This window comes from Nesoenas mayeri (assembly GCF_963082525.1).
Source record: "Nesoenas mayeri genome assembly, chromosome: 3".
NCBI lineage: Eukaryota > Metazoa > Chordata > Aves > Columbiformes > Columbidae > Nesoenas > Nesoenas mayeri.
Window position 1 is genome coordinate 82,044,368 of NC_137544.1, and position 20,595 is coordinate 82,064,962.

General features: G+C 39.8%; 1 protein-coding gene across 7 annotated transcripts in view; it reads left to right on the plus strand.

Annotated features, from left to right (window-relative positions):
- The first annotated feature begins 13,452 nt into the window (after window positions 1-13,452).
- Window positions 13,453-20,595, plus strand: part of SDCCAG8 (SHH signaling and ciliogenesis regulator SDCCAG8) — a 110,885-nt gene continuing 103,742 nt past the window's right edge. For all 7 annotated transcript variants that reach the window (XM_080341233.1, XM_080341234.1, XM_080341237.1 and 4 more), the window contains exons 1-2: window positions 13,453-13,715; window positions 20,322-20,501. In XM_080341233.1, the coding sequence (XP_080197359.1) occupies window positions 13,649-13,715; window positions 20,322-20,501 (247 nt within the window). In that variant the 5' untranslated portion in view covers window positions 13,453-13,648. The remainder of the gene's footprint in view (window positions 13,716-20,321; window positions 20,502-20,595) is intronic.

Consider the following 20,595-nt stretch of genomic DNA (forward strand, 5'->3'; position numbering starts at 1 on the left):
TAATTACAAAAAGGCATAAAAGCCTTCTAGCTGGGAATGATACTAAGGACAGAGAGAGATTTTCCTCCTGCATTCAAAGAGTTTGAGATCTCTATGGAATGGATCTAGTTACTCTTCCTTTCCTACAGGTTGCTCCATCCATCTGATACAGTAAGGACAAGAAAGCAGCTCAGGAGGCTGCTGCCCTCTCTAAGTCAGCCAGTCTGTCCTGTAATGTGGCTAGAGCCACATCCTCTCCCTCTGGTCCAGACCAGAATTAGACGTATGTCTATTTTATTGCTGTGACACACAGTAATAGCTGTCAGAACAACGACTGAAATAAACACCTTTTTTTGCCAACAGTGCAGCTGCACTGAAAGCTGCTTGGAGTTTTGATTCTAAGGGACGATGGCTTAAAAAACCATACCCTACTCTGATTTTAACGTAATCATCACCAAAAAAAAAAAAAAGCCCGAGATCTTTCCCTTTACTATTATATCAACATAAAAATATTGCAAAGAAATGTGCAAAAATAAGGCTTACCGGATGGCTATCAATAATTTGAGTGTCACAGTCAAGAGTTTCTACCAAGTTTAAGCAAACTTACCCAATTGAAACTAATGAATCTCCCATTTAAAGCACTTAAGAAAGTGAAATGAAACATTACAGGAACTATAAAGACAGTCATGCCTTTCCCTATCACAAAAGTCCACTTAAAAAACAACAGAGGGGATTGAGAAGCTCCCAAGGGGAAAAACCAAACCAAACCAAACCAAATAAAAGCACTCAAAGCCCAAAACCCACCACAATTACTAGTAGAATCTAGGAAATCAAACTGTATTAAGAACAGCAAAAGACTGACCAGAAAACTTTGCATGAGACTGGTACCGTACACAAATACTCTTACACAGCAATCATATGCCTTTTTATGCATATGTTGTCATAATAATCAGGGGTAGCTGAAGGTTTTTGGTTGGTTGGTTGGTTGGTTGGTTTGGTTTTTTTTAAGTTTTAAGGTATTCTCAGGCTAAACATTAGCGCTGAAACTGTTCAAAGCATACTCAGTTATTAGCCACCTGGATAAAGCCATTAAGACTTTAAGCAAGTGGCCCTATCTTATCCTTGGATAACAGGCAATAAGGATATTTTGCACTTATTAAAGAAAATGGACATCTCATTTTGCATTCCTAAGCTTTACATTCATAAATGAAAAATCATTTCTCATGAATATTCTTCTTTGCAGAACTTCCTACACTGAAAGGCAACACTTTTCAAAAGTTGCTTTCAATAAAAAGCTAAAGTGTAATGACTGCTTATAACAGTAGCTTAATTTATGACCAAGTGCTCATTTTTTGTCCACCACTCTCATACAGATTAAGAGACTGCATAAAGAAAAGTATTTTGAAGTTTTCCTATTTCTCCATAATCAAAAAAGGTCATCTATACAGAGACAAGCATAACTAGTATGCTAATAAAGTAATACATCTGATATGTAGCCTTTAGAAATTATTATGACGAGCAGGACAAAGAAACCATAACCAAATTGGCTTGGGGAAAAAGCTTCCTCTAATGAAAACTATAGAAATACGTCTCAACTCCATCCTCTCCATATCAGACCATACTATGGCTAAGATAAGCTAACAAGAAAATAAATAAAAAAATACAAACCAGGCATTGCATTCAGGCAGAATGTAATCTTAAAGAAGCAGTCAAGTCCTCCTCCTCCACTTCCTATTCTCACTGCCTCCATCGCGGCATATTCCAAGTTTTTTTGTAGGCTGTGTATGAAGAGGATGTTTTATTTGTGGTGGCCAAGTACTGACCACAGCCCAGAACACTACTGAAAAGACAAACACTACTTTGCAAATAAAACTGGACCTCTTAACCTCCCTAGGGTGGTGATTTCACTTTTCCCAAAATTGTGAAATATATGGGGTTTATTCCATGTCCCAAGATACTAAGTAAGATTTAATTACATTCAAAGCAATGCAATTTTTTTCTTCTTTAATACAGGGAATTATTTAGTTTGTGGGTATGAAGATAAGTATATTCTGCAAAGAAAAACATGTATTTAAGTAACTTTACTATCTAGCTATCCGTTTTCATTACCATTTTACTTCTTGGCACAATGCAGAAGTACCCAAAACAAGAAAGCAGAACCGATAGAGGACAATTATAGAAAACAATGTTACTGATCACAACATCCACTCATAGTATTACAAATATATAACTGAAAAAGGTATTATTGTTCTTTGCTACATCTCCACTGTTACATGAAAAACATATCTATCATTCCAACATAGCCTCCATACAAAATATTTGATACATTCTACCCTCTCCCTTATGCAATACTTCGGAGCTTTTCACAATTATTCTCAGCAGCCAAATCCACAGATGTATTTTTCTTGGAAATACACTAAGTTGTTTGTTCCAAGATCAGTAACACAGGCTCTACATGGAGGAGAGGGAAAAAAGAAAAAAAAAAGTAAAAAAAAAAAAGAAGTTGGATGTACTTATTTTACAAAAAAAACTAAAGGATCACAATTTTGCCTTAAAGTTATAAGTGATGTTTGCTCCAAGCAATCTTCACTGTCTGAAGACAGGGAGAATATATATGTGTGCACAAACCTAATAAAAGCTCATTGATTCTGTCTAATAACTATATTGTGCTACATAGGTATACCACAAAGTATTTAACATCATGTACCTCAAATACTGTGTCCAGTTTTGGGCTTCTCATTACAGGGAAGACATTGAGGTGCTGGAGAGAGTTCAGAGAAGGGCAATGATGCTGGTTGGGGGCCTGAAGCACAAGTCTGATGAGGAGCAGCTGAGGGAACTGGGGCTGTTTAGCCTGGAGAAAAGGAGGCTGAGGGGAGACCTTACTGCTGTCTACAATTACCTGAAAGGAGGCTGTAGCATGGAGGGTGTTGGTCTCTTCTCCCAAGTAGCAAGTGATAGGACAAGAGGAAATGGCTTCAGGTTGTGCCAGGGGAGGTTTAGATTGGATATTAGAAAAAAATTCTTCATAGAAAGGGTTGTCAGGCATTGGAACAGGCTGCCCAGGGAAGTGGTGGCATCGCCATCCCTGGAGGTGTATAAAAGACAGGTAGATGCGGTTCTTAAGGATGTGGTTTAGTGCCAGTGCTATGTTAATGGTTGGATTCAATGTTCTTCAGGGTCTCTTCCAACAAAAATGCTTCTGTGATTCTATGACTAGCTTAAAAGCAAAATTGTTTAAAAATTAGCATGGTAGCTGTGATGTGAAGAGAGTACTTTTCTTCATGTTCAGCATTTTCTAATCTCAGACAAAAACACAGGACTTGATTTTCCTGATAGGAATTCCTCTTCCTGGATATTAACATAAAAATAGAGTAGGGCAAGCCTTAAAATGCCTTCAATTTTACTTAGTTCTTCAGTTCTTTACTCACATCCCAAATTATTCAACAGAAATCTAGTCTTGCAGTTTGTAATAAAGCATTTCTTTTAATATCTGTGTCTTTCCCATTTCTTTCCTTGCCATGAAATGAAACTGAAAGGTAACAAATACTTCCTCAACATATGATGTGAAAACAGCTACCAAGAAGTCAGTATTAAGAATGTAGCAAGACACAAAGCAAGGTAAGACATCTGCACAAACAATAAGAATACCCATGGTTTTAATTATCAATATTATTTATTGCAAAGATTTTAAGCCAGTCTGTAATTAGTACCTAGCAAATGGATTCCCTGAAGAGAAGCTATTCCACATTTGCTTGCGGTGCCTACTCTCTTCTTTCTTGTATGCAGCAACAAACAGTAATATTGCCACTAGCAGAGTGATTCTTAATTCTATTTCTTACATTACCTCTTATTTACTAAATATGATCAGTTACATGTGAAATTATCACTACATACTTTCAGAATTAACACATGCAGTGAGTACGCAGCTTGACATTTTTATGCAATTACTTATTTGAGCAAGCACATTACAACTTCTCAACTAAATCACAATCAGAAGCTAAGCAGAATATTTTCAGGTGGACCTTTATAAGATGGTTTAACGATGACTGGCGATTTAAATTCAATTTGGTACAAAATTAGCATATGTTTTGCAGAATATTACAATGGTTAAATTGGGAACACTTGGAAACCACTGGAAAATATTCTAATTAATATCATACTATAAATATTTTCTCAAGTATATTAAATGAATGCAAGCATGACTTTCAATACATAGAAACCTGGAATTCATGTAGATCTGTAAGAGGAAATCTATATAGGTTTACCTTTGTAAGTTCAATAACTCAGTTGTTTTTTTAAAAAAATAAACTAATAAAATGAAGATACGAGAAAGGGAAGGCTAAATGGAAAGAGCTCTGAACTCCACGCACACTGCTCCAGTCATAGAACCAAAGAAGAGGAAAGTGATGCTATAACCCCATCCACAAAAAGAGATCAAGCCATCTCCTTCATTGAAAACTTTTGGCGGGGGGGGGGTGTGTGTGTGTGTGTGTGTGTGTGCTTGCTTTTTTTTTTTTTTTTTGTGTATGTGTGTGTGTGATCAGAACTACCCATAGTTACTACAGAAGTTACCAATTTTATGTCTCCAACAAGAAGATTTGACTGGACACTTAGTTATGCTCAGCTGCATAAAAAGTAAAAGGTATATCAAGCAATGCTGACCATGCTGCTGCAAAAGAGAAACAGTCTTCCAGTTTACCAAAAATATTTTAAATCATTTTAACACGGAACTAAATGTGGACAAAAGCATAAGTTGATTAACACAAATCATCATCAGTTCCCTTTTTAAAAGCTGGAACAACTCACATCCTCTGTTCTTTAAATTACGTTTCTGTGGTATAAAAGTTATTATCACTACTCGTACCCACTGAGCAACACTTTTGATAGTTTAATAAATAACACTGAACATCTTTTGAGTAAATTAGTGCTGCATTTCTTTGTTCGTTTTGCCTTGGTTCTTCCTGGACTGTATTTCTTGTATACTTCCTACTGAAAAGATGGTAATTATTTATTATGTCTGTCACATGCAAGACAATATTATCTCTTAATCTAAAATAGCCCAGTTGTAGCCTTCACTTTATTCCCCCCAGACAGATTTTTAAAAGGCATATATCTTACTTCAAGCAAGAATGTTTATTTTTTAAACAAACAAGAAAAAAATTTTTAAATGGCATTCTCCTTCTTGCCAAACAGAAATTAAAATTCTTACTGAAACCATTTTTAGTTACCTGACGAAGTAGGGCTTAAGTAGTCACTCTTTTTCTGCCAATCACTCCTCCTAACAGCAAGTTTTAGAGAACTGGAGGTTTCAGAGATACGAAGCTCCTAGAAGTTTTTGGGGTGTGCTGAGCAGAACAAGTTCAAATGAACAAGTCCATCATACCACAGGCAGAAACGCTGTGTTACAAGTTTGACAGTTCTCAGCTCCTTACAGCCTGCTGGCTGACCTGTGCTCACTTGGCTCCTCTGTGGTCACATGGCTACTCTGTGCTCCGCCTTTGCAGGGTATTTGCCATGCAGGTTATTTTCCCCATGAAGTACTGCTAGTTCTGAACCAAGGGGGCAAGAGCAAGCACATGTGCATGCTGAGGTTCAGCACAGTTCGGGATACTGGACACATCCCTGAGAAAGCAAGCATTACTAGTTCTCCTGCATACGTTTTTCGCTCCTTTGTATCTAAATAGGATTGTTTTACTTAGAATCAAAAGCAAAATGCTTTCCCAATGTTGTCAGAAATTCAAAGTGCTTTTTTCTCTGTAGCCTTAGATGTACATGCCATGTACTACTGCAAGTCAGAGGGAGGAAGAGAGAAAACAGAAACATGTTCCTTGTACCTGGTCCACAAGATGAACAGGTTGAGGACCATCCCATCCAGGCACAAAAGCATTTTTAATAGAATGAGTGCATTCTCATGGTATTGCGAGTGTAAACACACACGCACCACAATGGAATAAACAGATAATAAAGGTCCAATCATGTGAGCCAATACATCCATAAAAGTCAAGCTCTACAGTTAGGAATAGCTTCTCTAGAATATACCAGTCACTACCAATCTGCAGTCTTCTGCAGACAAAAAACCAGTTGAAATTTAAAAGGATACTGAATAATCATGGCAAAACGATTATCCTTTATTATTTGTATTTTAACTCTAAATAGTAAAGAAAAATATCAACAAAGCATCAAAGACTGACTTTCTCACTTTCTCCTCAAGTTCAAAGTGCTTTTCAGATGTTTTTGCAAGTTCGGTTCAGAGAGAAAGAAAATACATTTTACTTTCAAATCCTCCACAACTTCTAACGTCTGAAAAGATGATAAAATTCCAGTGTATACATTGCAGTCTTAATTTACAGTGAGATTGGAGCAGCCTCTGCCCAAAGTTTTTACTGGGTGAAATGGAAAAGTTAGCAGCTTAATTAAATTTAAAGGTCTGAATATAGGAACAGTTGACAGAACAGCAGTGTGGGATGTAAATTTATAGTGTGGCACCTTTTCCTTATTAGCAGTTCCTGCACACACACTTCTGCTGCAAAAAATCTCAACTAGCCTACTTTCTGTGAACTGACTTTTCTTCCTTGCATGTGCCACACAGTAGGAGTTACTATGGAAAATTAATACATACAAAGCTAATACACAGATCACCCTGTCACATTATAGGCTGCTTGCATATCCAAACTACACTGTATTGACCCAGTTTAAACCTTAGTGTTGAAGACTCAACCAAATGAACAGTTTTAACCCTCATCATATAAATGATAAACTGAAGAAGCTGTGGTTCCACATCAGACAAAGCCAGTCCCACCACTGTCTGGATCCCAAGCCTCTCACCCTGCCCCAGCCACAAAGTCCTGAGTATTCCCTTTGCCTTGGCTGTAAGACTCTGTGTGCAGCTGAGCCAAGCTACTTCAGCATATTCAATTAACAACAAACTCTTGTGCTCTCCTCCATTTCCACAAACATATAAATGGTTCCCAGAAACCAACACATGGTAATCTAGCAACAAAGCAAAAGGAGTGGGGCTGTGCAGTGAGGGGTGGGAGAAAAGGGAAGAACACGGCAGCTAGCAGCCAATTCTGCTTAGGCTGCTACAAGAACGCAGGTCAATTCCACCAAATCCACCTAAGCCTCACAGGACTTCTATTTAGACAGGCCTATAGTAAACCTAACAAATATTAATATGAAAACTATTTTAAGAATAATTATTATATTTACCTATTGCAGATTAAAACTATATAATTTTTAAAGGTTTCAATGTGTATTTTTATTTTTTTCCACTCATCTCAACCATTTTTTATAACACATCACAATTCTATGATCAAATCTTGAGTCTCTCACCTCATAATAAACTAATGTAGACTTTCTTCTAAATCTCCTCTAGATCAATGACCCCAAATGTGAAGAAAAATATCTTGAAAAGGAAAAATTCCTATGGAAACAGCTATACAAATAAAATAATGCACAGACATCTTTGCATAAAACTTTTTCTGAAAGCCATGGCGCTATCTCCCCAAATCCACAATAGATGAAAATATTAAGGCGTAATGCTTTTCCAGGTTTTGGAATGAAACTTTACCAAGGGAAAGACCCACAAAATACAAGAACTCAAGGATCTCAACCTGCTAGATCTAGACATGAGATTAATGAAAGCAATAAAAATGTACATTCATGAGAAAACAGAAAAGATACTATGACATTCCAGCTTCTTGCATTTTTCTTCCTAATCTTGAAATGTAATCCACAACAAGAAGACAACTAAGAGATAATTGAAAAGGCTTTCAGATTGAAGACAGAATTCATATTTAGATGGCCAAATTACTGTAATTCAATAGAAAGATCATCAATAAAATTATTTAAGCATGTAATTTTGAAGGAAAAATCCTAAATACATATGATTGAATGCATTCAGTGTCTTGCTACTTTCAAACCATAATGGTTAGCTAATGCATTGATTACAAGTTCTTCATGCAATATCACAGCTGAAGACTAACAAAATACCTTGTGCATAAAGAAACATCTTGGAAATGCCAGGGAGTGGCACCACTTCTGTTACTATTGCTCTGAAAAGCTCAATAATTGCAGTTCTCCCTGGAAAGCAACAAGTTGAGCAGAATCAGAATCTCATTTGGAATGAGGTATAAAATGAGATGAGATCTGGAAAGCCCATCACATGGACTTCAGAAGATTCAGCTACTTGTCAAGGAATATACCATCTTAGTTTCAAGGAAAAGATAATTTTAGTTCACAAGAATGGAAGCAAGTAAACAAAGGACCCTTCTACAAAACCACAAATCCCTGCAATAAGCACAGCAAAACAAACCAAAGAACCTAGACTCTAAGGGAGCTGCAGCTGTTGGACCTGAATCAGCTCACTAGGCCCACCAGTGGATGATATTGGAGTTCTAAAACATACCTAGCTGAGGTACAGTTTGTTTTTCAGTAACCATTTCTAAGAGGAGAAAAAGAGAAGGACAGACAAATTTGACAAATATGTTGGGCTTAAATGGGTAAAAATTATCATGTTTTATTGAGTGTTCTACTCAGGGGATGAAAAAAGAGAAGGTGCTTCATTTCTCCATTTTGAATGAATAAAAACAATTTCTCTAAGTGTATATCAAATAACATCTACAACTCACAAAAATCACACACTTTGAAACTAGTAAGAGGGCAAGAAAAAACTATGAAAATATTTCAAAACTTCAGCCTTAATTTCTGCAAAAGATAAGATGTTATCCTGGTGCAAAAAAACTGCTTTTCCTTGTTCAAAGGTCACACCACTTAACAGAACCACTTCTCCTCTCTCTTTTCACATCTACTTTGCATAGAAACATTTTTTTCATCCAGTAATATGTTCTGAACATTTAGTCTGTGGCTGTGGACATTTTACATATCAAGTGCAGTAAACAAAGGCTAAGAATAAGAACAAACCCAGTATCTTAATTATTTTGCTTTCTTAGATTTATACATAACCCACCCCCTTTCTGATCACCGTAGTCTATAGTGGCACAGAGGACAGCCAGACAGGACAGCTAAACACACTGAACATACTCCTGCTACTGAAAAAGGGAGTATGCCCTTCTTCCAAGCTTGACACTGCTCTCCCCAGTCTGTGTACTTGCTCTGGCACTCATCTGACCACACAATAAGATAATTCAATTTCTTAACCCAAGGGAGGAGGGGTAGGGGCATGGAAATTCACGCAAAACAAACAAGAAATAGGTTTTTGCTGGGATAGTTAAGTGAATCAACTTCTCAAGTACTTAGAGAAGCACCAGACCCACTTCAACAGAGCAGTACGGCTGTACCTAAACCAGAAGAGAGTGACTAATGGGGAATACTCTAGGCAGAAGCAATAAGACATAACGGCTAGTCACTCTCTTTAATATCCACCTACTCCCATACTTGCTTCTAATTCACCATGTAAGAGCCTGCACAGTAACCCTTCAACTTCAGTGATGCAGCATTGAGTCCTTCCCCAAACACAGGTCTCCCTCTCTGAAGTCTAATTATATCAGCAATCTACTAAAACATATTTTAGGTTTTATTTGAAACTTTTAGGACAAGGTGGTTTTGACATTATACGTGATAATATATACATATATTTAAATTATTTTTTAAAGGTCAAACAAAATTTGAATTTAAAAGGTTATTATAACTACAAGTGCACATGTAAAATAAAAATAGCCTGGGAGTCAGAGAAACTGAACAACAAGAATGAACCAAGTATTCATAATTTATTTTGAGATTTTTATGCATGTATAACTGTGTAACACAGATACACAAGGCTGTTTAAACATGTAGTTTGTACTGTCTTCCCACCCTAATTTGCATGTCTTATATTACAGTTTAAGTCAGATGATCACATACTATTTTTCCTCGGGTCATCTGCCTCATTCAATGCACTGGATGGACCCAGACCCAGGAAAGCATTAGCATTGTGCACTGAAGGAAGCTGCTCACTGTAGACGAGTCCATTGAAAATGCATAGATACATAGATACAGAGTGTTCAATGCTACAAGGGAAGAAAGGCAGGCATTTACTAAGAGCATTGTAAACCTAATAGACAACAAGAGACCTCCACAGGCTCATTAGCACAGTGAAGATGTGTATTTTAGAAAAGACATACATATCTAACGCTAGCTCCCAGATAGCAAACTCAAAGCTCTAGCCCCCAATAATGAAGAACTTTCTTTTCACAGTCCTGGTCACAGCCATATCAATTTTTACTACATTATGTAGCATGTTCTTCAAAGAGGGGGAAGTGCATGCCATTGTGTCCATAGAAGCAATTACGAGAATTTCTGCAAGTAAAATCTGCTGTCTGCATGGATTCAATGCCTGACTCCACTGTTCAGAATTTACTAAAGGAAAACTAGAATTTCACAGATTGTCTTGGCTTTCTAACTAAAGTAAAAATAATCTGATTTATTTCAGTTCCATTCTGATTGCAAAGCTAAGAAATGCAGTGCTAACATGAAAATTGTCTTAGGAGACTCAAGGAGATACTATGGTATCAATATACATTAAATATATTTTTCCTGCATTTGCACTAACTGGAAATGGTACTTCAATTTCTGCAGCTATTCATGCCTCAGGTTTCATTCCAGTCATTAAAGGAGGCTTCCTAGCTCTCACCTCATGAACATAGGTGTTCATAAGAGTGAACATAGATTTTTCCAGTTCACTTTCATAACTGGGTTCTTTTCTGGTTTGTATGTTATGAACAGAATTGTTAAAGAAAAAAAAAAAAAGTCTATTACAGCTGATGAAGCACAACATAGCAAGAACCCATTATTGTTTGCAACAGTCAGTTAGAATTGGTATGGGAAGCAGTCATTTGTCAAAAAAAACCCCATGAAGTACCATGATAACATAAGTTTGGTAACAACTTCTAAAGAGAAACATTCTGACATAAAAGAATGAAATAAAAGATTTTATCTGATCTATTAACATTTTATCTGATTAGAAACACCTTTTAGATTCTTGAGATTTCTGTGTATCCTCAGCTGCACTATTCTGTTCAGCCAACCCACTTGACGTCCCTCGGACCAAAAAAAAAAAAGGGCAGCAAACAACAAAAAGTGTTTTTAAAATATAACAATCAAAGAGTGAGGTGAGATGAGATTCTTTGTGGTATTTATGTTTAACTTTTTCCCCATTAAGTAAAATTTAAAGTTCAGGAGCTTCCATACTAAGAGTTCAGTTCCAGCAAGACAGACTTCTCAGCATCTGCTTGTAAAGTAATTCCCAGAGGAAATTAATCACAGGAAATCACAGCATATTTAATCATGTCTTCGTTCAGTTTACAAAAAACTGTCCCATCCCATACATCATTTCACACAGGTAAACTCAGGGCCAAGAACACCATCACCATGTCTTGAATGGCATTCCAAAGGAGCAAAGATGATCATGGCAGTGCCAGAACAGCCTTTATTCTTTCCAAGTAGTTAAATGAGTACCTTTGCTTTCACATGGAAGAAAACAATTTCTTCAAAGTGCAGACCAGCAGATAGTATCTGTAACCTCTTGTCATAAGAACGCAATTCTTAATCTATCTTCCACTCACCAGCATAGCATCTACGCTTCATTTTTTTTCCGTAAAGCCGCAGGAGCAGATGGGCTAATTGTCAGCTCATCTTAAAAACGCCTAGAACACGGCTCAGAAGGCCCACAGCCAGCGAACCCCACCCGCGCTCCTGTCACCGGCTGGGCTCCCCTCGGCTGCTACCCGCACCTACTGCGCCCAACGACGGGCTCACGCGCGCCGCCCAACCGCTGCCGCCCCGGGCTCGCGGCAGGCAGCACGAGCACCAACGGCCGCCGCCGCGCAACGGCAGCCCCGCGACACCTCCCTCTCTGCCTCCTCCCACCTCCCTCCCGCCTGCGGCCGGCAGCGCGCGCAGGAGCGAGGGCGGAGGAGGGCCGCGCCGCGCGCCTCGACGCCAGCTTCCTCCGCTGCAACCCGCTCCAGCATCGCCATCGGGTTTTTGTTAGCTCAGTAACCCGTTCCTCTCCGCGACAGAAACACAAAGTGGGCCCGGCACCGTCTCTCGCCACCGGGAACAAAAAGAAAAAATAAAATTAAAAAAAAAGGTTATTTTGTTTTTCATTTTATTTCCCGGGAGGAGCCTCAGGAAAGAAAAGATCACGCCTTCTGGAGAGTATTTGTGAATGCAGAAGACCCGCCTCGTTGAGTGAAAATACGCAGTAAGAGAAAAGGCAAACCAACAGATTTTCTACCTCATGCTTCTCAGAAGACGTTATTTTAAGGGGACGCGGGGAAACACCGCATATCGAATGAAATGCATCTCTGATTTTTAAATCTGGAGAAACACGTCACCTCCAGCCCCCGGGCAGTTTGTGAAACAGGGACAATCGAAAATATATTTAAAAAATTAAACCTCTGGAAGCGTCTGCTCGGATCAAGGAAATCCGCTCGCGAGAGGCGAGCGCAGGCTGCGCAGCCCCGGTGCCCGCGCCGCGGGCGGGCGGGTGGGTGTGCCGGCGGCGGCGCCCTCGGCGGGGCGGAAAGGGGCACGGAGACGCGGGCAGCGGCATCTGGACGCGCCGTCCGCATCCAGCCCGCTCTGATGCTCTTCAGGCAGCGAACGACGAAGCCCCCCCATGGCGCTTACGAGGGGAAAGGAAGGCAGGGGCGCGCAGCAGCCTCCGGACACAGCGGGGACGAGGGAGGGGGAGCGGGCTGTGCCCAGACCGCGCTACCGCCCCCTCCGCCGGGCGCAGCCCCCGCCACACGGCGCCGAGGCCCGGTAGGCGAGGGCCACCTGACACAATAGGCACCAGGCGGATGTCGGGACGGACAAACGGTGCGACCCCGGCCCATCTCCCCATCACGGCTCCCGCCCGAACCTCAGCATCTTCACTTACCCCTTCGAGGAGGTTCGGCGCGCCGGGGAGGGTCCGTCCCTGGTGGTGCCGCCGCCGGTGCTCACTGAGCCGGCATCCCCGCGGGACGGGGGCGGGGCGCTCCGGTCGGTGTCCCTCTGGCAACCACCCCAACGTTATTCCCTGCACATAGCGGCTAACGGGCAGAGCGGGGCACAGCACTGCGCAGGCGCCGCCCGAGCTCACACAATGGGGGGGGGGTGGGGGAGGCCAGTGCGCAGGCGTCAGGGACTGAGCGGCGGAGGCGCCGAGCTGTGCATGCGCCGGCCTCAGACAATGGCTTTCTCCGCTCGGGCCGCGGCCATGACTGGACCTGCGCTATACCCGGCCGCTGCGGTCCCCGGGACGTAGGCGGAAGAGCGGTGCTGTGCGCAGGCGCGCGTGCCGCCGCAACACACAACAAAGGGGAAAAACGAGGCTGCGACCACCTTCCTCCTCCCCCTGCCGGGAGTGGGTGGCCAGCGGGACTCCACCTCCCAAGGCGCACAGCGCGGCGCGTTGCATCCTGGTACCTGTAGTTTTTTTCTGGCCACGTTCCCTCACGCCGCGCAGTTGGCGGGCGTGGCGCGTCCCGAGCGTGGCGGGCGGAGGCTGGCGGCGGGTAGCAACGGCCGACGCCGCGGAGCCGCAGGGGGGCTCCGTGCGCATTGTGGGACTTGTGGTTCTTCCGGGAGCCCGCGGCGGGAGCGGAGCGCGGGACGGAGGAGCGGCTCGAACTACCGCTGCTCACCGGCTACTGCCCCGGGAGCTAGCGGCGTCGTCGTCATGCGGGCGCCCCGCGGGGAGCCCGCCCTGGAAGAGTCCCTGGAGCGGTACCAGAGGCGCCTGCGAGGTAAGCGGGCAGAGCGGCGCGGCGTGGGGGCCAGCTCGCTGCTGCTTTCGGCGGGCGCTCTCACCTCAGCCGCTGCCCGGTTCTGCTGGTGGGCTCCGCCGTACCCGGCTGTCTCCTACCGGCGGGACACCGGCTGCTGCGGTTCGTGTGCGGTGTTGCGGCGGGGCGGGGAGGCTGGGTTGGGGCAGCGCGGCCCGCTCGGCTCACGGTGCGGCTGGCGGCCAGAGAGGAGTTACCTCTGGTCCTCCCGAACCCCAGTCCATGTTATAGTTAATGCTGTCGCACGTAGTTGTCTGGTCATAACCTGGCTTTGATAGGGCTTTGCTTCTTTTGAGTGTTTGTTTGGTTTTTTTGTTGTTTTGGTTTTTGTTTTTTGTTTGTTTTTGGTTTTGTTTTGGTTTGGGTTTTTTTTGTTTTGGTTTTTTTTTTGTTCGTGTAAGAGTTATAGCTGTCATTGAGATTTAAAATTCTATACAGGTGGTAAAAAAGGGTGGAAATTGATATCTAAGGAGTATTAGTATTTCCTTGGGTATAAACTTTTCATACCTGCCTTTTTATCTGAGAAGCCTTGCATATAACCTGACAGAGAACACCTTAATCTCTCTGCTGTGACACCTGTGGTTTACCAGCCTTCATACTGTCTCTGACTAATCAAGTGTCCAAATTCTGAAGAAAGCCAGTAGATAATTTGTGGGTATGTCACCCCACTTGGAGTTAGAAGTTGCGTTCCAGACACACTGCCACGCATCACATGTGTTATGACGTTGATTCTTAGGAAGTATTTTATATTTCCTTCTCAGAGTAGCATCAGTTCTTTGGGCTGATGAATGTTTTTATTTGTCCCAGAAAATAGAACTTTGAAGAATAATTCTAATTACTTCTCTTGTAGATTAAGAGGGCATGTAGATGCAGTTGCAGGTAGAACAGTGGCAAAATCAAGAGTGTCTCTTGACATGAGTAGAGTTTCTTTTGTGATATGCAAAACCAATTAATAAAAGCCTATGGATTACTATGCGTAGACACAGTTAATCTCGGTATTATATCACATTTCCTTTTTCTGTGTGTGAGTGTGGAAAACCACTAGATAGTTTTCCTATACTGGATTTGGACTTTCATTGAGGCAACGGGTTTTTACTTTGACTTTAACGACAAAGGAGGAGTCATAAATTGGGATTTAAAAACTGTAGTTGAACATATATTTTTTCTGCTTAGTAGGTCTTCTGATGTATTGTCCTATACAGAGGCATAGTTTTGTTTACAAGGACCACATTTAGAGGGGTTTCTTTTGTTTATTTATTTTCTGTTGCACTAGTACAGGCATAAGTACAAGCTCAAACAGCGTTGAAAACATAATGTTTGTTTAAGGGTGGAGAATCTGTCAGAAGGAACTGGGAAATGCTTAGAGTTTCTCACATGTGAGGGTTCCTAGACCTTAGGCATACCCTTTATGCTCTGCAGAAAGGGCTGGTTCAGGAGCTCATGGTGCTTGCTGAATGCTGTAGCTCCAGAGAACACTTTCCTCTTAAAGATGATAATTTAGTAAAAGCTGTGGTGAAAACTACCTTTTTCTCCTATAATGCAAAGCAGTTACGAAGACCAAGAAACTGGATCAAATACATCTGTGATTCATTATTTTGAAACACCTGAGTGTTAAAAACATATTATAACTTTTTGAGTCTTGGCATATTAACAACCTGGTATCACTTGTTTAATGTTTACGTGTGAAATGTAGCTGCATAGGTAGCAATTGTTAGAATACTTTCAGTCTCAAAGCTGCTATCTATTATGTTAGTAGCATGATAGCACACCTGTGTTTGGCAGCAAAAGGAAAAATATCTGCCTATCAGAATGGTAAGTAGAGTAAATTCCAAGACTGTGCAAAACACAATTACTTGGCTGAAATACGATGTCAGAAGAGGTACGTGATGTAGTATTTTAGATTCTAAGTGTCATTAGAAACAAAATCAAAATTGATACATTTTTTGGACAATAATTTTCTTTAAATGGTCACATCTCTGTTTTCACTAATGGGTCTAATTTTCTGGTTTGTGACTTGTTGTTTCATGTAACAGTGTTGTCGAGTCTTGTTGTTTTGTGGTACGTTTTTTTGTGAGTTGTTTGGGGCTTGGTTGGTTGGATTTTGTTTGTTTGTTTTTTACATTCTAAAGAATCAATGTAATTCATTTTTCTCAAACTTTCTAGGGTGCTCTTTATTTATTTTGTGGTTGGGAACCACTGGATATCAGAAAGTGAACTGTTTTCTTAATTTGTAGCCAGTAACTTCTATTCATCTCCCTGTAAACATTGTTAGAACTGAACTATTACTGAACTATTAGCTTTAGATGACAGACTTGTGGCAACCTTTTCATACAGGTGTAGTTGGTTTTCTCCAATTTATACTGCTTAACACTTCTACCATCTGGAGGTTTTTTCCTATGTCTTTCAAGCAATTCTGTTGTTTTGGATGGTTGATTCCTTTGCTAAGTTCTCCATTAGCTCCTGGAGTATTTTCCATGGCATTTCTGAGCTCATGAATGAGGTAGCTTTGATGCTTTCATTTAAGTGAGTGCTCTTTATAGACAGTCTTGGGCAGTGTCTGAAAAAACATCTTTTGTTTAGACAACGCAAACATGGTTTAATGCCTTCTCTGTTTCTTTGTTTTTTCTGTTTTCACTTCAGTGGCAAGTTGTTCTTGCAATGAGGTTTTTTTTTTGTATTTCCAGAGCTGATTAGTACTTTGAAAATACAACTACCTCCTCCATGTTGTATTTTACTTCTGAGTGTCCTGACTTTAGGCTTTATTTATTATTTTTTTTCTGACAAGTTGAAGGGATCTGTAATGTGTCTCCAATGTAAAAAAAAAAATTAATTGTTCAGTAGTAGTACTGACATTCCCATACAAAAAATAAACTTCTACCAGTTATACAAAGATACTTCTCTGGAAAAAGGATACCTATGCTGTATTTTCAGGGAGTGATACATACATTTTGTAGTTACAGTTAGTATAGAAAATAACCAGAGTTATTGATGCTTCTTTCAGGACATAGAAGTATCTTTAATCACCATGTAGAACATATGGCATGTGATTTTGAACATCAATGTCTCAGTCAGAGCCCTATTGCTTTTTGTCTAAAGCATTATGCTTAACTGAGTTTAATCTGCTCCAAAGTTGCATTCACGTTTAGATGAATTGAGGGATACGAATATCTTTTTACCTCAAATGATATGGTCTTGATTCTGGCTTAGGACCCCTGGTTGCTTCTGCCTCTGAAATAATGATCAGTAATGTATTTATTTCTATTAGGTGTTTGGTCAGCTATGCCATTGCTAAGGCGTTAAGTTATCTGCCTGTCCCTTGTGGCAAGTAGTGCCTGTGATTTGTACATGATATTTAAGCAAAGGTTCTTTGGTGTCTAATAGTTTGCATCCACAGAGGTTGTTTCTACTTCTTTCATATTTAAAAAAAATATTTTTTACATTAGCAGAAACAATACATATTCAAAACAAATACAATATAATACAAAACAATTTTTCCACTTGGTAATGCATTGTCTTTTAATGCCCCAAATTATGTCCCTTATTTAAGGAAAAAAGTTATAATATGCTAGTTCCCTTTTACACGTCCAGTGCAACTGTTAATGCAGTCAATGTTAGCTCTTCAGTGTCTAGTGAGTGTAAAGACAGATCATCGGCAGCTCCTAACTCCCCGTTTCCCAAAGGTGAGTGTTTTGCTTATGGCAGCAACTTTTGTAATTTGGAAATTGGTAAGTGTTTATAAACCTTGGCAAATATTTGATGAAGCTTTCAAAAATGTTGTAGTGTTATTTCAGAGACAGGAAAGTGTAGTCAAGAAAAGCAGACATCAGTGTGCCATTGATAAGGATCTTAATGTGTTTCCCCAGGACTATTTGCAGAAGAAGGGAACATAGCCTAACAAGATCTGTGTTATCTTTGAGGAAGTAGTAGCTTTGTGTTCAGAACCTGTGATATTATGGAGAGAAGTTCTGGAAAAAACTGTATATGGGCCTGTTTGGTTTTGGCTTGTTTTGGTTTGTTCTTTTTCACTGGCTATGGAGCAAATATTGATACTCTGGGGTTCTCTGACAAAGGTCTACAGTGAATGGGGAAAAGGAGTTTTATTGCTATCAGATGACACACCCCATAATAACTGACATGGAATACATCTTGGCAACAACTAGTTGCAATGTAGTTTGCTAAATATTTAAGCCATTGTGTCAGTGAGATACTTCTACCATTTCTCAATTAGCTTTCCCACTCCCATAACATCCTGGAATGCTCAAGAATGGATGAATAGCTTAAGTACGCCAGTAGAGAAATATTTGACCTAAACCACTGGTTTTTGAGTCATTCCCTCGTGAATTGTATTTGGGCTTATTATGATGAATTATGACTGTTTAAAATGTGGGTTTTATGCTGTCTTTTACATTAACTTTGTTAAAGTATGGCATACCTAAGAATCTGAAGAGGTGATGCTAGTTACAAGATGACTGGGCTTTAAAAATAAGTACTGAGAGAAGATTAGTACTTCAGAAGCCAGTGAGTTAAAAAAAACCCCAAAAAACAACAACTATCCTTGCTAAAAAATAAGTGGTGACTGGCATACTGGACATGAGAACCCTGTTCTTAAATATAATGTTGGGGGAGGGGTGGCACTTATATTTTATAAGCTATTGGTAAAGTATAGCCAAGCACAGAAAAAGGCAGAAACAGGCCATGAAAACCATTACAGTGGTGCAAAAAATTAATTTATCAACTTCCATTAAGATGATGTGAACTTGAAATGATAAAAGTGAAGGCAGAAAAACATGTCTGGCATTTGTTTTCTCATTTGAACCGCTATTAACCTTTCCATTTGGAAGAAAGGAGCTATTAACATTTGTAATCAGCAGCCTATATTGTACTCTGAGGTAATAGTCTTCTGAATTCTACATAGCAAATGCCTAACTGTGATTTTTTTTAAGCTTTTTTTTTTTGCCTATGATAAAAAAAATATTTTCAGTTTTGTATGCATTATATCAGTTTACAGATTACAAATATGTAAACATAAATAAAGGACATGTGCCTAAAAGCTTGTCATTTTTCTAGTTGTAGCAGTTGCTCTAATACAAGATGTTACCTTAAAAGCTTTGTCTCACAGGAGTGAAATTCCTGTTCCGTGGGCATTTATACCAAAGTATGCAGTAGTCCTGGGGGAGAGTAACCCTCCAAAGAATTCAGGGCTAAGTGGAAAAAAGTGGTTATGATTATATGTTTCTGAAAGTAAGGTTTTGAGAGACTGGGGTTTTGTTTTGTTTTAAATTATTAATAACAGTTAACTATTAATGAAACTATTCTGATTCAGGGTGGTTTTGACTGGTAGTCACAAATGACTGTGGCATTTCTTATAAAAGAAACGTTTCTTATATTCCTGCTGAAGTGGCTGTGAATTGTGAAGAAGGATGGTGTCACTGAGACAGCTCACTTGGTAGTACAGCAGAACCTGGAGATCCTGCTTTGTTGAACATTGCATAAAGCCATACTACTTAGATTACTACTCTGCCTTTTCTAGGTACAATATCCATTGCTTAAAGGGAAGAGAAATGAAATACTCATCTCCTTTTGTACATAGGCAGTTGAAAGAAAGAAGTAATAAGTGAGTCACCTGAGGTCCTATGGTGTGAACTAGAAGTATCATTATCTAAAAGCAAGCCCATATTTTCTGGTTCCTAATCTAGTTGTCATCTCTCAGCTGCAAATCTCTCCAATTTCTTTTCTGGCATATTGGAAATGATCAGCTGTATCAGAGTGATATGATGTTTATGATTGGATTTTTTTTTTTTTTTTTAAATGAAGTCAACTGAATCAAATAAAAATTTAAAAAAGGAACATAAGAAAAATATATTGAAAGCAAGAAATGTATCACACCCTCCCCAGTAAGTCGGTTAGTTCTTGAAAGTGTTCACAAAAATATTTGTATTTATCTGGAAAGAGGTGTTTTGCTTTCTTTTTTTTTTTTTCCTTCCCTTCCCAGAACACTTGTTCAGTAGTCATTGGTCTTTATTTAATCACTGTTTTCAGTTGGCTTAGTTTGCTGAGTTTTTATGTCATTTACGCAGCTATTTTTCAGTTATGCTGCACATTGCTTTGTCATGTGTGGTGACATCATTAGATTTCACAAATATTGTACTTGGTGCCTGATCCTGCAATTGTGTGAAATATAGCATGAGCTTTAGTTTCATTGAAAAGTTTCAAAGCTGTATATGCTAGAAAATATTTTAGAGTCAAGGTTATTTTTTTTCTCACCTGATGGAGATTTGTAATAGTAACTACTGCTGCAGAGTCCTAATGTATTGTCAGGCTAAGATGCTATTTATAGCTTCCTCTTTAAAAATGTAGTAAATATTTCTTGTGACATAAGTAGTTGCTTTGGCTATTTGCATTAGGTAATTGCTTCCAGGGACTGAGGTTAGATCAAGTAGTCAAGCTAGATAGATGCTGAATGCTTTTAGTTCTTCCATTTTATTTCAAATTTAAAATATCAGTGTAGTAAATAGTTTCTTTTATGTTGTTTATTGTGGCTAATGATTTTTTTTTTTTTTCCTTTAGAACGTGCTAGTGAAAGCATTCATCAACTGAAATATGCCTTGGAGGACAAACAGTTTGCAAAGGATGATAGTGAAGCTGGATCTGACCAGTCCTCTGAGGACAGGGGCAGTGATGATGTGGACAGGGGCAATGATGACAGTGGGAATGCAGCCTGGCAGGAACTACAGAACAGTCATGCAGGTAAGATGACTCTGAAAGCAAATGGTTTAAAAATTGTTAGAAATGATAATAATTTCAATGAAAAAAGTAAATATTTTTGTTATAATAAATGTGT